The sequence below is a fragment of the Sinocyclocheilus rhinocerous genome, unplaced genomic scaffold (assembly GCF_001515625.1).
Source record: "Sinocyclocheilus rhinocerous isolate Xijiao unplaced genomic scaffold, SAMN03320098_v1.1 scaffold1364, whole genome shotgun sequence".
Lineage (NCBI taxonomy): Eukaryota > Metazoa > Chordata > Actinopteri > Cypriniformes > Cyprinidae > Sinocyclocheilus > Sinocyclocheilus rhinocerous.
In genome coordinates this window covers 1287198-1305945 of record NW_015627534.1, presented here as the reverse complement: position 1 = coordinate 1305945, position 18748 = coordinate 1287198, and the positions used below count along the sequence as shown (strand labels likewise).

At 31.2% G+C, this 18748-nt stretch overlaps 1 protein-coding gene and 1 long non-coding RNA gene across 2 annotated transcripts in view; both read left to right on the top strand.

Moving 5' to 3' along the window:
• Nucleotides 1–1571, top strand: part of LOC107728211 (uncharacterized) — a 3044-nt gene extending 1473 nt beyond the window's left edge. Inside the window, exons 2-3 of the long non-coding RNA XR_001638442.1 lie at nucleotides 1087–1146; nucleotides 1491–1571. This is a non-coding gene — a long non-coding RNA (uncharacterized LOC107728211). The remainder of the gene's footprint in view (nucleotides 1–1086; nucleotides 1147–1490) is intronic.
• Nucleotides 1572–1664: 93 nt separating this feature from the next.
• plcb4a (phospholipase C, beta 4a) overlaps nucleotides 1665–18748 on the top strand; it is a gene marked incomplete at its 5' end in the record, with an annotated part of 50429 nt that continues 33345 nt past the window's right edge. Inside the window, 17 exons of the mRNA XM_016538443.1 lie at nucleotides 1665–1805; nucleotides 4250–4329; nucleotides 4867–4920; nucleotides 5703–5784; nucleotides 6418–6518; nucleotides 7673–7730; nucleotides 8155–8263; nucleotides 9317–9527; nucleotides 10507–10600; nucleotides 10780–10859; nucleotides 11451–11535; nucleotides 11635–11725; nucleotides 11987–12082; nucleotides 13513–13607; nucleotides 15357–15501; nucleotides 16336–16420; nucleotides 18563–18687. Coding sequence (XP_016393929.1) covers nucleotides 1665–1805; nucleotides 4250–4329; nucleotides 4867–4920; nucleotides 5703–5784; nucleotides 6418–6518; nucleotides 7673–7730; nucleotides 8155–8263; nucleotides 9317–9527; nucleotides 10507–10600; nucleotides 10780–10859; nucleotides 11451–11535; nucleotides 11635–11725; nucleotides 11987–12082; nucleotides 13513–13607; nucleotides 15357–15501; nucleotides 16336–16420; nucleotides 18563–18687 — 1732 coding nt within the window. The remainder of the gene's footprint in view (nucleotides 1806–4249; nucleotides 4330–4866; nucleotides 4921–5702; nucleotides 5785–6417; nucleotides 6519–7672; nucleotides 7731–8154; nucleotides 8264–9316; nucleotides 9528–10506; nucleotides 10601–10779; nucleotides 10860–11450; nucleotides 11536–11634; nucleotides 11726–11986; nucleotides 12083–13512; nucleotides 13608–15356; nucleotides 15502–16335; nucleotides 16421–18562; nucleotides 18688–18748) is intronic.

The window sequence follows — 18748 nt, the reverse complement described above, 5'->3', positions numbered from 1 at the left end:
ATTAAAATAATTAATTTACGACTTCAATAATAAAAAAATTTAAAGGCAGAGTAAGTGATTTCTGGTAGCCAATGTTGATATTTGAAAACACAAAAACAACCACGCCCCTACCCCAAAAGGGTCTTGCCTCTATTCTGATAGCTCCGCCCCACACATACGTACGCAACCCAGGCAACGATTAGTTCTGTGAAACAAAGCAAAACCAATGTTAGACCATGTCTACATCGGACGCGAGCGGCGCGGCGCAATGCCGCTGGTAACAAAACGGATCGGCTCGAAATCGGAAAGAAGTGAGACTGACCGGCCGATAACCTATCCGGGCTGATCATGAGGAAAATCGGCCGATTACGATACCCTGGCCGATCAATCGGTGCATCTCTAGTTTATATTGGTATATTTTCCGTATTTCATTGAGTTAAATTTAGACTTTTTAACTTTTATTTATTTTGCTATTTTAACACGTTAAACTAAATGAAAATGAGAAATGTTGCGTTGACAACTAGCTGCAACAAAACAAGTTTAAGGTTTTTTTTTTTTCAGTTAAAGTTTATTTTATTTCAAGTAACACAAGTTTTTATTATGATTTTAAGCCTGAGACACACTGCATGATTTTAGCAATCCTATAACATCGTCTGGGACAGCCGAAGATTGTGCAGTGTGTTTCGGGCTTTAGTTTTAGTTGACTGCAATAAAATACTAGTACATAAATCAAAACATTTACAAACATTACAAATACTATAAATCACATTGTATTATTATATTCAGAAATATTCAGTGTTGTTTTTATATGACTGAGAAACTTTCTAGTTTTTATTATAGTTTTTTTACACATTTTTATTTTTGTTTTATTTTAGCACATCAAGTTAAACTAAATGAAAATAAAAGAAATGTTGGCAACTAGCTGAAAGAAAACACATTTGTTTTTAATGATTTACTTTATTTAATAATTTGTTTTATTTATTACATATTAAAATTCCTATATTGTAGGCTCATACATTCAAAAAGCAAACTCTTGTTCTGTAGCGCAAGGGATTGTGATCAAATCTTGCTTATGTAATTGTGATTTGTTTAATATTTTTTTCTTAGGAGGGTCAAGTTTTAGAGTTTTCCCTTATCAACAGCATACGAGATACCAGTGTGCCAAAGGTAAAACTACTCAGTTCAACATGAAACTCTATTTACTTTCTTAATTCATCTTTTTCATCGTTTTATTGTAAATGATTCATCACTGCACTTTATTCTAAAGAAAAAATGTCGGCATCTTAATAACAGCCCTTGAAATTGATTCAGTTTGACATGAATAAAATGAAGAGCCACTCTGCTTTTTTTTACATTAAATATCGTTTCATTTGTTTTTGAATGTTTCTCATTAATTTATTTTTCATCAAGACTGACAGCACTTTATAAATGTATATGTTGATGAGGTTGTGTTGTGATTTGAGAACTAATGGTGACTGATTTGTTCATTTGTGTTCATGAACTTTCTGTAGGACCCAAAGATCCTCTCGGCGTTGGAGGCCGCGGGAAAATGTGAGAGTAACCTGGAGGACAGAATCATCTGCATATGCAGCGGCACAGACCTCGTTAAGATGAGGTTGTGTTGTGATTTGAGAACTAATGGTGACTGATTTGTTCATTTTGTGTTCATGAACTTTCTGTAGGACCCAAAGATCCTCTCGGCGTTGGAGGCCGCGGGAAAATGTGAGAGTAACCTGGAGGACAGAATCATCTGCATATGCAGCGGCACAGACCTCGTTAACCTGAGCTTCATGTGCATGGTCACGCAAAACAGCAGCACTGCTAAGGTAACGTCTGCGCTCTCTAGCTGTGATTAATGGGGGAAACATCATACATACATCATGAGCAGAAATAAAAGATTATGGATAGAGTAATTATTTTGGATTGATCTGTTAAACATGTTCAAATGTCTTCAGCCAAATTTGGGCCCTGATTTTACATTTAATTACAAAATGCATGTTTTTCCTGGACTATCACATTATAACATGATATCTGCTATAAAAAATAATGTGTAATATATTTACTTTACAAACTGTCTAATACATACATACATACGTATGTATTAAATATGTAAAATATATTTCTAAAAAATAAAAATTATGTAATTTTTTTTTGTCGTTTTTAACAGATTTTATTAGATTTAATATTACATTTTTATTTTTATATATAAAATAAAAATCTGTTAAATAATTTATTTATGTACATATAAAATATAACAAAATATCAATCTTACATTTTATAGATAAATACTATAAATATAATGTAAAATATGAAAAGTACTTCAATTCAAAATTATAAATATAATAAAAATCTGCTTTATAATAGAAATATTTTTTCAGACTTTTTTTAACCGATTTCATTTGAATTATTTTTCTACATATTTTATTTTATATATAAATAAAATGATCTATAAAAAAATAATGTATAAATTATACATCTATATAAATAATATATCAAAATATTCATATAACATTTTATAAATTTAAATAATCAAGTATAAAAAGTATATAAATGTATCATTATAAATATAATAAAAATCTGTTATATGTACATACACATATACAAATATATAATGGTTGAATCTTCAGTCAGGTTCTGTATATAATCTGACAGATTTGTATTTTTTAGATGTTTTTTTTATATAAATGTTCTACGTTTTTTAATAAAACATAAATATATTAATAAAAATACTTATGTAAATAAAATAATAAATTATATATAGAAAAACTGACCACACTTTCAGCCTTTCAGCTGAAGGAAGGTCATCTAATTCCAGCTCCTGACATCCGCCTGTCACTGTGCCGTCACCGCTGCCGTGTCTTAAAGCACTGCTGATGTTATCGGCTCGTCTCGAGGGTCCGTCGTGACCCCTGGGATGTGAGCACTTGTGTTGAACTAGCAAGCAGCTGCTGCTTCGGGACCCTGTGTTGGTCTCGCCCCTGTGTTTTGTCTGAAACATGTGCTTGATTCATTATTAGATTTCTGGGAAGAAAGAGTGTTTGCATTAGGAGAGCATTCGATGTGGCATCCTTTATGTCCTGGAATCTTCTGTAAAAATAGCACACTCGTAAAACTCTAAGAGAGAAAAAACATGTTTACAAAATGGCAATATGTTTACAGCACATCATCCACTCGTTCCATCATGCAGTCCTTCAGTCTCAATCATTTAATGGGTTCATTCCCAGTGCTTCATTTTAAGGGGTTAGAGGAAGAGTTCAACCAAAATGAACATTTGCTGAAATTGTACCCACCCGCAGGCCATGTAGATGATTTTGTTTCTTCATGGGAACAGATTTTTAGAAATGTAGCACTGCATCACTTGCTCAGCAATGGATGCTCTGCAGTGAATGGGTGCCGTCAGAATGTGAGTGCAAACAGCTGATAAAAACATCACAATAATCCACAAGTAATCCACACCACTCCAGTCCATCAGTTAACATCTTGTGAAACCAAAAGCTGCGTGTTTGTACGTTTTTAGTATGTTTTTAACTTCAAACCATTGCTTCTGGCTAAAATACGAGTCCATAATCCATAATAACGCTTCCTCTAGTGAAAAAGTCCATCTCCTGTTGTCTCTCACATCAAAATCCAGCCACATATTTGTTTAGAGCTGGTTTGGCTGCTAAACAGAGCTTGATCTGTGCAGATGTCTCTCCTGATTCAGACCAGAACACTTTTTCACTGGAGGAAGCGCTATTATGGATTATGGTTTGAAGTTAAAAACTTCTTAATGATGGATTTGTTTCAGCTTTTGTCTTCTCCAGATGTTAATTGATGGACTGGAGTGGTGTAGATTACTTGTGGATTATTGTGATGTTTTTATCAGCTGTTTGGACTCTCATTCTGACGGCACCCATTCACTGCAGAGCATCCATTGCTGATGCAAGTGATGCAATGCTACATTTCTCCAAATCTGATGAAGAAACAAACTCATCTACATCTTGGATGGTCTAAGGGTGAGTAAGTTTTCAGCAATTTTTTTATTTTCAGATGAACTTTTCAATAAAGCATGTGATTGAGTATGCAATTCCAAGGTTATGGGTTCGATTCCCAGGAAATGCATGAACTAAGAAGTGCTATTGATTTGTCTTTCTAAGAAAAATCTATCAGCATGTTAGCTCACTAGAACTGTGCATTTTTTTTGTTTCATCAGTCATGTTGGTCACAAAGAGACTGGAAACTCACTGACATTTGAAGTTGTGTCCTCATATTTGCTTGTGTGTTTCTACAGCAATGGATGGACGGCTTGCGGTCATTGATTCAGAACTCTCGAGCGAATAACGTGTGTCCGATGACCTGCCTGAGAAAACAGTGAGTGCCACCACAGCTATAAATCACTGGAGCGATTTCAGCCTGCTAATGTGCTGTGTGTCGAGTCACTGAGTCACTTTTAAGGTTTCATGAAGTATTCAAGGAAATGATTCGGCCAGCAGCCGTGTTTCTGACTCGTTACTGATACAAGCTAATCACCTAGAAAATCACATTTTCTTTCAATTAATATTCGAAATAAGTTACTAAGCTCAATCAGCAACATTGATGATGTGCTGTCAGTTGCCACAGATAAATACTTTTCTATCATCCCTCAGTTTGTAAAAACAAGCAAAATTCTTGTTTACAGTAATGCACATCTAATGAAAGTCTGTGAGGCAAGACATTACAAATGGTTTCAATGCACTTACATTAATTCCTCAGGAAATTGTGTGTTATTTAAGCTGTAAAAAAATTTTTTTTTTGAAGGTGGAAGAGCTTGTTTATTAACCTTAACCTAGAATATTTAATAATGCAATGTCTTTTTGCTTACATATTCAGTGTTTCTCCTTTGCTTGTGTTTTGATTTATTTTCTGCAGTTGGATGCGGTTGTCATTTTTGACCAATGTGAATGGAAAAATACCCGTCAGGAGGTACTTTCAGCATTCTAATGAAGAAACCCTAGTTTTGATATTTGATAAATGTCATTACTAGATCACATCTTGATAAATTTTATGGCGATTATTATTCATACAGTGTGCAAATAGTATTTGGCCACTCAAGTTGTACATAAAATGTCTGTATGTCATTGCATTAGATAAAAAAATGTGTCACTTTTGTTTTGTACAGTGCCAGTCAAACGTTTGGAATTAAGATATTTAATGCTCAACTAGACTGCATTTATTTGATCAAAAATACAGTAAAACCATGATAAAAATCAGCATATTAGAATTATTTCTGAAGTATCATGTGACACTGAAGACTGGAGTAATGATGCAGAAAATTCAGCTTTGATCACAGAAATAAATTACATTTTACTATATATTCACATAGAAAACAGACATTTTAAATTGTAATGATATTTCACAGTACTCCTGTTTTTACTGTATTTTTGATCAAATAAATGCAGCCTTGGTGAGCAGAAGAGACTTGTTTCAAAAATTAAAATATTTTAATTATTCCAAACCTTGGACCAGCAGTCTATGTCAATGCATTTAGAAGATTATATAAAGAAATACAAGCATACATTCCAAGGAAACATGTTTGACATAAAAGTAGTCTTTGGATTGATAAAACAATAGATCTAATGAAAAGAAATGATGCTGCAGTGTTTGAGATGCACAGATACAGACACTTGATCTAATGAAGGACATTCACATGTTTAAAAGCGTCATGTCTGTCTTTATAACCAGTGAATGTGTCTGGTTTTCTGCAGTATCACACGAACCTTTGCCTCGGGCAAAACAGAGAAGGGTATTTTCCAGGCGCTGAAGGATCTCGGTTTACCCAGTGGAAAGGTAATTTTTAACAGCACTTAACTTTCTCTCAGATATCATCAAATACATGGAGATCTAGGATGGAGATATTAATAATGATATAATTGTAATGCCACGCCACACATAGGCATATAGTTGTGAACCACATGCCTGAATGTAGTTTGAGTTTGCTTTTAGTGATGACAGTGAACTAAATACTACCGTTTTCTGAATGCTGCATATAAAATAGATCAAATTAAATATTATTCATAGAAAAATATTATTTAAAATGTACATTTTATTTTATATATAAATAAAATAAAAATATGATTATCTTATAGTTCTTATATATTATTATTATTATAATCTTATAGTTATATATATATAGAGAGAGAGGGAGAGAGAGAGACTTTTTTTTTTTAAATCTATAAACATAATTGAAAATGCAATAATTATGTATAATAATAATGCTACATTTGTGGTCACATTATCTTTGGATTTTGCATGTTCTCTTCTGCAACTTGCATGCATACTACATACTGCAGCAGTAGTTTGAGTAGTGTGGTAGTAAAGATAACCATTGGTTGCTATTATTTGCTACTAATGAATTTACACCCTTCCGGCTGGTTTGTTTCTAATTGGAGAACTCTTGGTTTGTTTTCATGTCATTAACAGAACGATGAAATCGAGCATGAAATCTTCAAATTTGACAAGTTCTACAGCCTTACGCAGAAGATTTGTCCCAGAACTGATATTGAAGCACTGTTCAAGACACTGTAAGCATGCAACCTGAACTTGTATTGTTTGTTTAAAAATACAGTATATTAAATGAATTAAGCAACAAATATAAAGCTTTACTATATTAAATGTGTGAATTCAGCAAGATATTCTGTAATGATTGCTGTTTTAGTAATTTTATAAATAGTAAAATAAAGTCAAATTAACCCTGTTTTTACTAATACATGTTCTTGGTCTTATTATGAAAGATTCATCAGTGCATGTTATTCCTAAAAATATTTGTATTATATGATATTTTGAATATATTAAAATGTATAATCTTTCATTGAAATGTAATAATAACGTCCATCTCCATAAATAGACTGTTATCTTTGCAAATAGGCCCCATTATGTAATTAAAATGGCTTTTGAATGCAGTTTCATGCTGACTTTAAGAAATAGATTTGCAAACACCTTCTCATCAATGAACTATAGTAGTTTACTGTTATGTTTGTCACTTTGCATGAATGAATGTTGTTTTGGAAGAGTTTTTTCCTAGGAGTTACACAACACTAAACAAAACAGTTTTATATTTAATCATGCATTGCCTGAGGAGCTTGAATATTAAACCGTTAATCTAACTAGACTCCGTGAGAAACATGCAGTAAAATGAGCTGTGTATATTACATTCAACATGAATAATGCCACTGATGAATCATTCATAATAACACCAGAAACATGAATTAAAGGAACAGTTCACCCAAAAATGAAAATCTGCTGAAAATGTCCTCCCCCTCAGGCCATCCAAGATGTAGATGAGTTTGTGTCTTCATCAGATTTGGAGAAATGTAGCATTGCATCACTTGCTCACCAATGGATCCTCTGCAGTGAATGGGTGCCGTCAGAATGAGAGTCCAAACAGCTGATAAAAACATCACAGTGATCCACAAGTAATCCACACCACTGTTTATCAGCTGTTTGGACTCTCATCCTGACGGCACCCATTCACTGCAGAGGATCCATTGGTGAGCAAGTGATGCAATGCTACATTTCTCCAAATCTGATGAAGAAACAAACTCATCTACATCTTGGACGGCCTGAGGGTGAGTAAATCTTCATTTCTAGGTGAACTATTCCTTTAAGAAAGTAAATAGTAAAATCAGAAGCATTCAGTTTTCTTGTGTCGTCTTTCATGTGCTGCTTTTCTTTTCAGCAGGGGAGACAAAAGCGATTATTTAAGCGAAGACCAGTTAGTCCACTTTTTGAATGAAGTAAGCAATTCCTTCCTTTTGTAACTTTCAACATCCTGCATGTGAGCTGATTTTTGCACATTTCTTACTCCTGGACATCGTGTTTATTTAGCAGAAGCGTCTGTAATATTCCTTCACATCTGCATGCGATGAAAATGTAATGTAAGCCTGAATGACACAATACCCCAGTTAGATCAAGTGTTATTAAGGCTTTTGTGTCTGTTATGTGTCTTTTCTTCTTTGAAGTCTTTAGTCTCCACTGTCCATTGTTTTAATTAACATTTCTCTTCTCTTCTACTTCTTCAAAGAAGCAGCTTAATTTAAAGCAAGCCGTTCCTTTTGTTTAACTTTCTGCGTGTGTTTATTAAACAAAGATGCTTTTAACAAATTACTCAGGTTCCTTGACCTAGTTAACGTAACCTGCAGGTTTTGTTCTCTTGCGTAGAATCAGAGAGATCCGCGTCTGAATGAAATACTCTTCCCGTTCTTCGACTCTAAATGTGCTTTCCAAATCATACAGCGATATGAACCTGATGACAAACTGAAGAGGAAAGGTGTGTGACACGTTATTGTGTTTATATGTGACTATTTATTCCTCAAATGGTGTCTAATGTATTTGTTTGTCTTTTATTACTCTTATTTATTACCCATTATTACCCAGCTCTCTGGAATACTTGATTGTGATTGGTCAGTGCCATATAATTTTGTGTATATATTTGTGTATATTAGTGCTGTCAAATGATTAATCGCGATTAATCACATCCAAAATAAAAGTTTTTGTTTACATAATATACGTATGTGTGTGTGTACTGTGTATATTTATTATGTATATATAAAAACACACACATGCATGTATATATTTAAAAAATATTTACATGCATATATTTATATTTATATAATTTATATTATATATAAATATATTTAATATATAAACATAACATATTCATCTTAAATATATACGTGTGTGTGTGCGTGCATATACATAATATACACAGTACACACCCATATATTACGTAAACAAAAACTTTTATTTTGCATGCGATTAATCGTTTGACAGCACTAGTGTATATATAAAATCATAAATTGTGTGTGTATACTGTGTGTGTGTATATATATATATATATATATATATATAAACAAAACAAAATATGTAATGTACTGTATAATTGACCGTTGTTCCATGTTCAAACAGTTTCCTAAAGCATATTTTCACATAGTAAAATAACTTAGACTCAAATCAAAATATAATCTCCATTTATTTGTTTGTTTATTTATTTATATGGCAAGCAGTTGTTTAATTATATGCAGACCACCCTTTGGTGTTTATTTTATTGTCTTATGTTGTCTAGTTTTACTGGACAGTAAAATTCAAAATTACTGTTTTGGTTTAAATGCTTATTCATAGTTTGTTCGCATTGCTCATGCCTTAAAGTCACATTCGTATGTTATTATGTAAATACACTTTTGTAATCTTGGAACGCCACCTAGTGTAGAAGTACAGTAACTAATGTTGATTTCAACAGACAGATTTAGATAAATGAAAGGACTGTCTTGAACATCTCATTAATAAATGCACGAGTAATGAATGGATGGACGGCTTTGTGCAGGTCTGATGTCATGTGACGGGTTCTGCCGGTATCTGATGTCTGATGAAAACGCTCCTGTGTTTCTGGACCGCCTGGAGGTTTATCAGGAGATGGATCATCCGCTGTCTCACTACTTCATCAACTCGTCTCACAACACATACCTGACCGGCAGACAGTTTGGAGGGAAGTCGTCAGTGGAGATGTACAGACAGGTGCTGCTGACCGGCTGCAGGTGTGAGCAGATGCAGAATATCAGCCTGATAGCATTCACATTACTGCAAAAAAGTCATCTGTTACATTTCTAGTAACAATTTTAATTAATTTATTCCCTATTATGTTTTTTTGAATCTGCATTACTTAATGTTTATTAATAACTTTCTTAAAAACATTTTATTGCATTATTATGAGATTATCTGTTAATTAACTTTTTTACATGGAGAAATACCATTCATATTTAAAAATGACCTATCAATTAGCCTGCATACATTATAAAGCGTTGCCAGATATTTATTTATTTATTTATGGGTTATGTTTAAATGAGTTACATTTGAATTTAATTTAATAACTTTCTAAATGATGAGAAATACTATTCATCAACTTTGATTCATACATTTGATTTTCAAATGTGATTGTACATCTATTAATATGGAACACAGTATATAAATACTTGATCAGTTAACCTGCAGATACTATACAGTGTTATCATATTTATTGATTTATTTATTTATTAATTTGGGGGTATTTTTAAATGGGTAACACTTACATTTCATGAAATAACTTTCTTTAAAAACAAGCATTATTGCATTATTACAACGTCATTTGTTGATGCACTTTTTAAACCATGAGAAATACATCAACTTTGATTCATAAATTGTCAAATGTGATTATACGTCTATTAATCTGCAAAAAATATGTGAATGCCTTATCAGTTGCCACTATCGTAAAGTGTTACCAAATATTATAAGATGTTGCCATCTGCTAAAAATTCTAACTAAAATAATACTGTAGTGCCAATGCACTTGAAATAATTAAATCTTGAAAATTGAACATTTTCAGAATAAGAAATCTTGAAAAAAAGGTTTGCAATTTTGCATGTTACTGTAGGCTGTTGATGTATAATGTATAAAGAGTGGGATTTTTGCAGCATCTGTTATTTTGAGTTTGTTTTGTTGAAAGTGTCCGGAACACATGGCGTATGGTTTGACTTGCAGGTGTGTTGAGTTGGACTGCTGGGATGGAAAAGGTGAAGATCAGGAACCCATAATCACCCACGGCAAGGCCATGTGCACAGACGTCTTCTTCAAGGTGAACACAAACACAGAAACCTTCAGTGTGTGCGTTCACAATCAATATCTGTGTGTTGTTTTTTTCAGTAAATGCTGCAAAAGAAGCGTCTGCAATTTCTCTGGAGCTTTAAATAGTCAATTAAATGTATTTGTATTAATGCTTTAGCCTGAAAAACATTTACAGTATGTTATATGCAGGACGTCATTCAGGGAATTAAAGAAACGGCCTTCCTGACATCAGAGTATCCGGTGATTCTGTCCTTCGAAAACCACTGCACGTACGTATTATCCTTATTAATATCTCACAAACTAGATGAATACATCATTATAATTATTTAAAGGATTAGTTCACCCAAAAATTTAAGTTTGCTTAAAATGTGCTCATTCTCAGGCCATCCAAGATGTAGATGAGTTGCGTCATGTAGAGTGAGCATCACTTGCTCACTAATGGATGCTCTGCAGTGAATGGGTGCCGTCAGAATGAGAGTCCAAACAGCTGATAAAAACATCACAATAATCCACAAGTAACAGTTTGAAGTTAAAAGCATTTTAATGATGGAGTTGTTTCAGCTTTTGTCTTCTCCGGATGTTAACTGTTGGACTGGAGTGGTGTGGATTATTGTGATGTTTTTATCAGCTGTTTGGACTCTCATTCTGACGGCACCCATTCACTGCAGAGCATCCATTGCTGAGACACTGATGCAGTGCTACATTTCTCCAAATCTGATGAAGAAACAAACTCATCTACATCTTGGATGGCCTGATTGTGAGCACATTTTCAGCTAATTTTCATGTTTGTGTGATCTAATCCTGTAATAATTATGAAAGAAATGCACAGTATGATTTCACCTGTGTTGTGTTTCTCTCAGGAAACATCAGCAGTATAAACTGGCGCGCTACTGCGAGGACATTTTTGGAGATTTGCTCCTGAAACAGCCGTTAGATGATTTCCCGGTGTGTTTAATTGCACTTTAAACCTGTATTATATTGTGTGTTTATTCAGAACCCCATAACACAATTACTAGCTAAAGTTTTACTTGAACTCTGTCTCAGATGGAGGCCGGGTCTCCGCTGCCGTCTCCAAATGACCTCAAAGGAAAAATCCTCATCAAGAACAGAAGATTAAAACCTGAAGTTGAAAAAAGTAGTGATATCTTTACCACAGTTATTTCTACCAGATGCAAATAAAATAAATAATTAATTAATATCACATCCTCATGTTCTGGTCTGATATGTATGATGTTCTGGTCACACGTGCCATTTATAAATGAAGTAACTATGGTATTTTGGAATTAACCATGGTAAATATTTGTTTTTGTGAAGTAGTTTCATTGTCAAGAAACGTAATTCTCAAGGTCCTAAAACTCATAGAAAGTGATGTATATTAATAAGCTTTTTCAAACAGAACAGCTGGAGCACTTCAGGAAGCACATGGAGGCCGGAGAGCCGAGCATCTCCACAAACATGTCTGAAGATGAGAATGAGGAGGAGACGTCCACCGGTGAGCAAGAGTCATTAAAATGCAAAGCACATCTGTTAATTATTTGCTTGGTTGCAATACATTTTTGCACCGTATTTAAAACTAGAGGTCTAATCTGTTTCCTTGCATACTAATAACAAAAGATGGCTTTATCCAAAGCGTCTTACATTGCATTCAGGCTATTCATTTTTCAGTTAATGCATTCCCATAAACTGTTTACATATAATGCTTTATGCATGAAACTATTAAAATGCTTCCAGTTACAGGCTGTAAAAGCACCATATTCTATACATTTGTCATAATTGAGATATTCATGGTCATTTTCCAGTCTCTGTGTTGTTGTCATTAACTGAAACTAAAAAAATAAAAATTCTGTTAATTGAAATAAAGTGGAAATAAAATAAATTACATTAAAAACACTTAAAAAACAATTACACTGAAAAACGTTCATGAAAATGTAAAATTTTACCTAACTGAAATAAAATAAGTTTGAGTACTAAACTTACTCAAACCAAAACTGAAATAAAAAATGAAATAAGGCTAAATAGAAATATTAATAAAAACTTATAAAAAAATGGCAAAAGCACATAAAAATGTACCAAAACGTAAACTAAAATTAAAATAACAGAAAATATAAAAATACTATAACTGAAAAAAACAAACATAAAAAAATACAAAAACACAGCAACATAATTACTAAAACTTCAACTAAAATTAAAAATTAAACTAAAATGATAACTAAAAATCTAAAAATAATTCATTATATGAATTAATATTGTAATAGTATTTATAATATTAAAATAACAGTCTCGGATCAGTTGAACAGGATCATTTTGCTGCTGTATGCAAATGATTTCCATTATGATTGGCTAACATTTGCATTTGTTTTTAATCATATATTGTCTTGTGTATCGTTTCTACTCTATATTTTAAAGTATTGCATTAGTTTCACTTTTGTGACCCTGGAGCACAAAAGCAGTGTTAAGTCGCTGGGGTATATTTGTAGCAATAGCCAAAAATACATTGTATGGGTCAAAATTATCCATTTTTCTTTTATGCCAAAAATCATTAGGATATTAAGTAAAGATCATGTTCCATGAAGATATTTTGTAAATTTCCTACTGTAAATATATCAAAACTTAATTTTTGATTTGTGATATGCATTGCTAAGAACTTCATTTGGACAACTTTAAAGATGATTTTCTCAATATTTAGATTTTTTTGCACCCTCAGATTCCAGATTTTCAAATAGTTGTATCTCGACCAAATATTGTCCGATCCTAACAAACCATACATCAATGGAAAGCTTATTTATTTATATAAATCTCAATTTAAATTTTTCAAAATTTAAAAAAGGGTCAAATTCAAATGGACCCTTATGACTGGTTTTGTGGTCCAGGGTCACATTTAGTCTTTTTTCCCAGTAATGAAATGTATATTTGAATCCGTAGCAGAGCTGCTGAACGAAGCTCATCCCGAGCGGATTCACGGATGTCTGATCACTGAGGAAGAGAATCGTGAGGAAGAGGCGCTCCGACCCAGAAAGGTCCTTACAGTATCCTTACATAATCACCATTACAGCCATAATTCACCCAGAAATCAAAATTCACTTTATTCACCCTCATGTCACTCCAAACAAGTCTGCTGTTTGTTTCTTTTCCGTGCAGTGACAGTTTATATTAAAATACAAGCACATACTCTACGCTGTAGTTTACAGTGAAGCATTTATGGTGCTTTTATCAGTGGTATTTTACTATCATTGATATACTGTTATAGTTTTTTATTAATATTGTGATCCTAAAATGGTTTGCACTATAATCACTTGCTTTGATCAGTGTTATATTATAGCTTTTATTAATATTTAGATTTTTTTATACATATTTTCCCTTTTTAATGTTAAAGTTTCAGTAATTTTGTTCTTGTGTTTTTGTCTTTTTGTAGTATAACCTTTTTTTTAATAAGTATTTTATTTAACCTTTATTAATATTTATTTTGAGTTTAATTGTTTTTAGTTACAAAGACACTTCATAGTGACGTCAAAAACACAATAAAAGTATCTTAAAAGTGGCTTCCACTGCATGTATTTGCTTTTATGCTGATTTATCCATGTTATTATAATTTCACTGATATACCATTATAGTTTTAATTAATATTTTGGATTTTTACTTCTTTTTTTTACATGCACTCACTTTTTATAAATAATTTTCATTTTTATTGCAATTTTTAAAAAAATTTATTTTATGATAACTTATTTGAAAGATAAAAGCAACAGTTCACGCACACAACTTAATTTCTTCTGTGAAAAACAAATATATATTTTTTTGTTTTTAACTAAAACCATAAAAATATTTTTGTAACCTAAAAATAAAATGAAATATAAAAAACGATATAAAAATATACAAAAAATATAAAAAAAGCTAGTCGACCACATTTGTATCTTTAATATGTATATATTTATAAATAATTAGAATTTTTATTGCAATTTTTTATTTTTACATTTTTAATTTTAATTTTAAAGAGTTAGTCATTTTCTTGCATTTCTGTCATTTTTATTCGTTTTTTATATTTATATAGTTTTAAGAACTTTTTTTCTGTTTTATTTATAGTTATTTTATTTTATATTAATATATATAAATGAAATACATATTAAAGATACATATAAATGAAAATTAGAAATGTGGTCGACTAGCTTTTTTTATATATTTTGTATATTTTTATATTGTTTTTTTTTTGTATTTCATTTTATTTTTAGGTTACAAAAATATTTTTATGGTTTTAGTTAAAAACAAAAAAATATATATTTGTTTTTCACAGAAGAAATTAAGTTGTGTGCGTGAACTGTTGCTTTTATCTTTTAAAGAAGTTATCATTTCTCTATTTGAAATGCATTTTTAAAACTGGCCCCGGTTTGCTTTATTAAAGTAACTTCTGACAGTTTTTTCTTCTTCAAAGATCAGAGAAATGGAGACAATCATGAGTTTTTGTTCTTTGGTGAGGAGTGTCATGAATTAACACAGACTTCACTCGAAGCCTTTTATCATGATAATGGGCTGAAGAAGCTTTAATATTTCTGCCAGATTTACCCATTACTGTCTCTTTCCTTCTGATGACGGGAATCTCGCTGTCATCGCCGTGCATAAAGAAACTGTTGAGAACTGGAGCTTGTTAGCAAAGCAAACTCAGAGTTAGAGATTTGAACAAACACTTTTGAGCTGGTGAGATCTGCTCGGACAAACACGGCACATTTCCTTAATATTTCTATTATTGTAATGGTTTGACTGCTATATTTTCACAGGCTGGTGAAACGAATGTGGCTGATGAACAAGCACTGATTCAGTCGTACACGTATGTTGCGGCCACTACTAACATCCACCCGTATCTGTCCAACATCATCAACTACGCCCAGGCCGTCAAGTTCACCAGCTTTGATGAAGCCGAAGGCAAGTGCATTTTGCACTAAAAAGACAATATTTAGGCCTGATTATTTTTAGTATTATTTCTGTAGTATTATAGTTTTTATGAGTCTTTTCAATTATGAATATTTGGAAAATTTAGAGTTGGTTTATATATATATATATATATATATTTAAATTTTAGTATAGTTTTAGTAATTTTGTTATATGCCTTTGTCATTTTCTTATTTTTTTTAAACATAACTATTTTCCATTTAGTTACATTTTTAGTAATATTGTTATGTGCTTTTGTCACTTTTCGTTTTTTATATTACTATCATTTTAATTTGAGTTTTTTTAGTCATTTTATTATGTGCTTCTGTCCTTTTATTAGTTTTAGTTTACTTTTAGTATTTTTATGGATTTTGTCATTGTATTATATTATTGTTTTTTTAATATTACTAGTTCCTGTTTTTATTTTAATTTTAGTTTATTTTTCAATAATTTTGTTTTATGCTTTTGTCATTTCATTAGGTTTTTTTGTAATATTACCATTTTTAGGTTTAATTCAAAATGTTAATTTTTTTTGTCATTTTTGTTGTGATTTTAACATTTAATTTTGTAAATGTACTATTTTCAGTTTTCATTGAATTTTTTTAGTAATATTATGCGTGTTTGTCTTTTGTTTAATATGTTAAAATTTTGTTTTAATTTTAGTAAATTTTTTTTGTAATGTTTTTTTTTCATTATTATCATTATTGTATTGTTTCTACACTATATTTTAGAGTATTGCATTAGTTTCACATTCAGTCGTTTTTTTTTCCAGTAGTGAGATGTATGTTTTTAATCTTTAATCTCCACATCTTGTCTGTTTGTCCACAGAAAAAAATATCCACCACAACATGTCTTCCTTCAACGAGTCTGTCGGTTTGGGATATTTAAGGACAAACGCCATTGAATTTGTGAAGTATCCTTTGTTTTGCATGCTGACTCCTGTCTCATACACTTTCTGCCCCTTGAAAGCTAAATATTGAATTTATGGTTCTCATTTAAATGTGCACAAAGTATTTATCTTATAAAAGTGGTCCTGGACTAAAAGGATGCAACATCGTGCAAAAGAGTTTGGTAACTATTGTAGAAATGCTTGCCTGGCTCTTATTAATAATTTATTCTGCACTAAAAGTGTCCCATATAACAGCGATAATGTATTTAGCTGACCTTGTGACTGGCTATGCCTTGTAGCATGAAACAATTGCTCATGTGAGTATCTCATGCATGGTCATTTAAAACACATTTCTTTAGATGTAAAGCCATTTAAATAGGAAAAAGTTACTTGGTGCACCTTTAACTTTAGTTATATTTTATTAACTTTTTGCTGTTAAAGCTGTAGTTTACGTCTCTGTTCCCAGGGGGCGTGCGAGTGCAACAAATAAGAGGGATAGTTAGATACAGTTTGCAGTATTTTTTTGCAAGTACAGTTTAATGCCTTCTATTCACTGCTGTGTACAAAATTTATGAATAAACTCTAGAGGTAATATCATAGTCATTTTTTTTTAAATTAGTGAATTTATTTTTTTATTTATTACATTTACTTTATTACATTATTTTTATTTATTTATTAGGAAATATAATATCATCTTTGGAATAAAATATATATAAAAAATACATGAAAAAGCATTCTTTTTTTATTATTTTATTTTTTATTTGTGAACTTATTTTTTATTTATCGAATGTATTGAATTTTCATGATTATTTTTTATTAGTGAATATAAAAATATATTCATATATTTACTACTTTTATTTCATTCCATTTTAATTTTTATTTATTTGCAAATTAAATGTCAGACATTTAATAATGAAACCTAATGTTTTCTTTTTTTATTTTTTTTATTTGTGAATTAATTTTTTATATTAAATTCATAAAATGTTTATTATTAAATTTGTTATCAGTGACTATAAAAATATATGCATATATATTCCATTTATTTTATTCTGTTTTGATTTTTATTTATTAGCTAATTAAATGTCAGACATTTAATAATGAAACGTAGTGTTTTAATGTTTTGTAAATTATTTTTTGTTTTATTTTTTATTTGTGAATTTATGTTCTAATTATTAAATGTATTTTTATAATTTAATTGTTTATTAGTGAATATAAAATTATATGCATATATTTATTAGATTTATTTTATTTCAATTAGAATTCTATTTTTTAGCTAATTAAATGTCAGACATTGTATACTAAAACCTAAATTGTTTTTACTTTTTATTTGTGAATTTATTTTTCATTTATTAAATTTATAGAATTTGCATCGTTTTATTTTTTATTATTGAATAAAAAATATATGCATATATTTATTACATTAATTTTTATCTCATTTAGATTTTATATTTATTAGCAAAATAAATACTGATTTAATATTGAAACCTAATTTTTTAATGTTTTTAAATTATTTTTATATTTTATTTTTATATTTATTTTTTATTTATTAATGTAAGCTTTATTTATTAAATTTATAGAATTTTTATAATTTATTTTTATTAGAAAATAGAAAAATATATGCACATATTTATTACATTTATTTTATTTTATTTCATTTTACATACTGAAATCTAATGTTTTTTAATGGAATTTATTCACATTTGTAGAGTAATTACAATGGCCCAAAACGTCCTTGAATCAAACTGACTCTCACTGCATTTAAGCGCACAAGAATAAATCGTGTGTGATTGGTTTTCAAATGCTGCAGGATCTTTTATCCTCACCAACTTATTTTGTTCATAATTTTTGATGAAGAAATGCCGTTTTTGATCCCAGCGTCTTTTAATCAGCTGGCGTTTCAGTGATTTCCAGCGGATGCATGAAGTCATAGTGTGTGTGTGTGTGTGCCGGTTCCTTCTAACTAAGATGAAATCTTCTGAAGCACATGAGACTGACTGACTAAGGTCTGGAGTTTCTAATGAGAGATCCGTCACATCTCTGTTCTTGTTTGTAGTGTGAAGCAGCAGACCTGCTGCGTGAGGATGCCTTCCAGGATAAAGCGGAGTTTAAAGTGTGCAGAACTCCCCTAAACCTTTCCATTTTAGTTTCCTTGAATGAGATGTGCAGCTACAACAAACGGCAGATGAGTCGCATCTACCCCAAAGGAGGCCGAGTGGACTCCAGTAATTATATGCCACAGATCTTCTGGAACGCCGGCTGCCAGATGGTAGCACTGAACTTCCAGACCCCAGGTGATGCAGACGACACACACTCTCACACACACACACACACACACACACTCTCACACACACA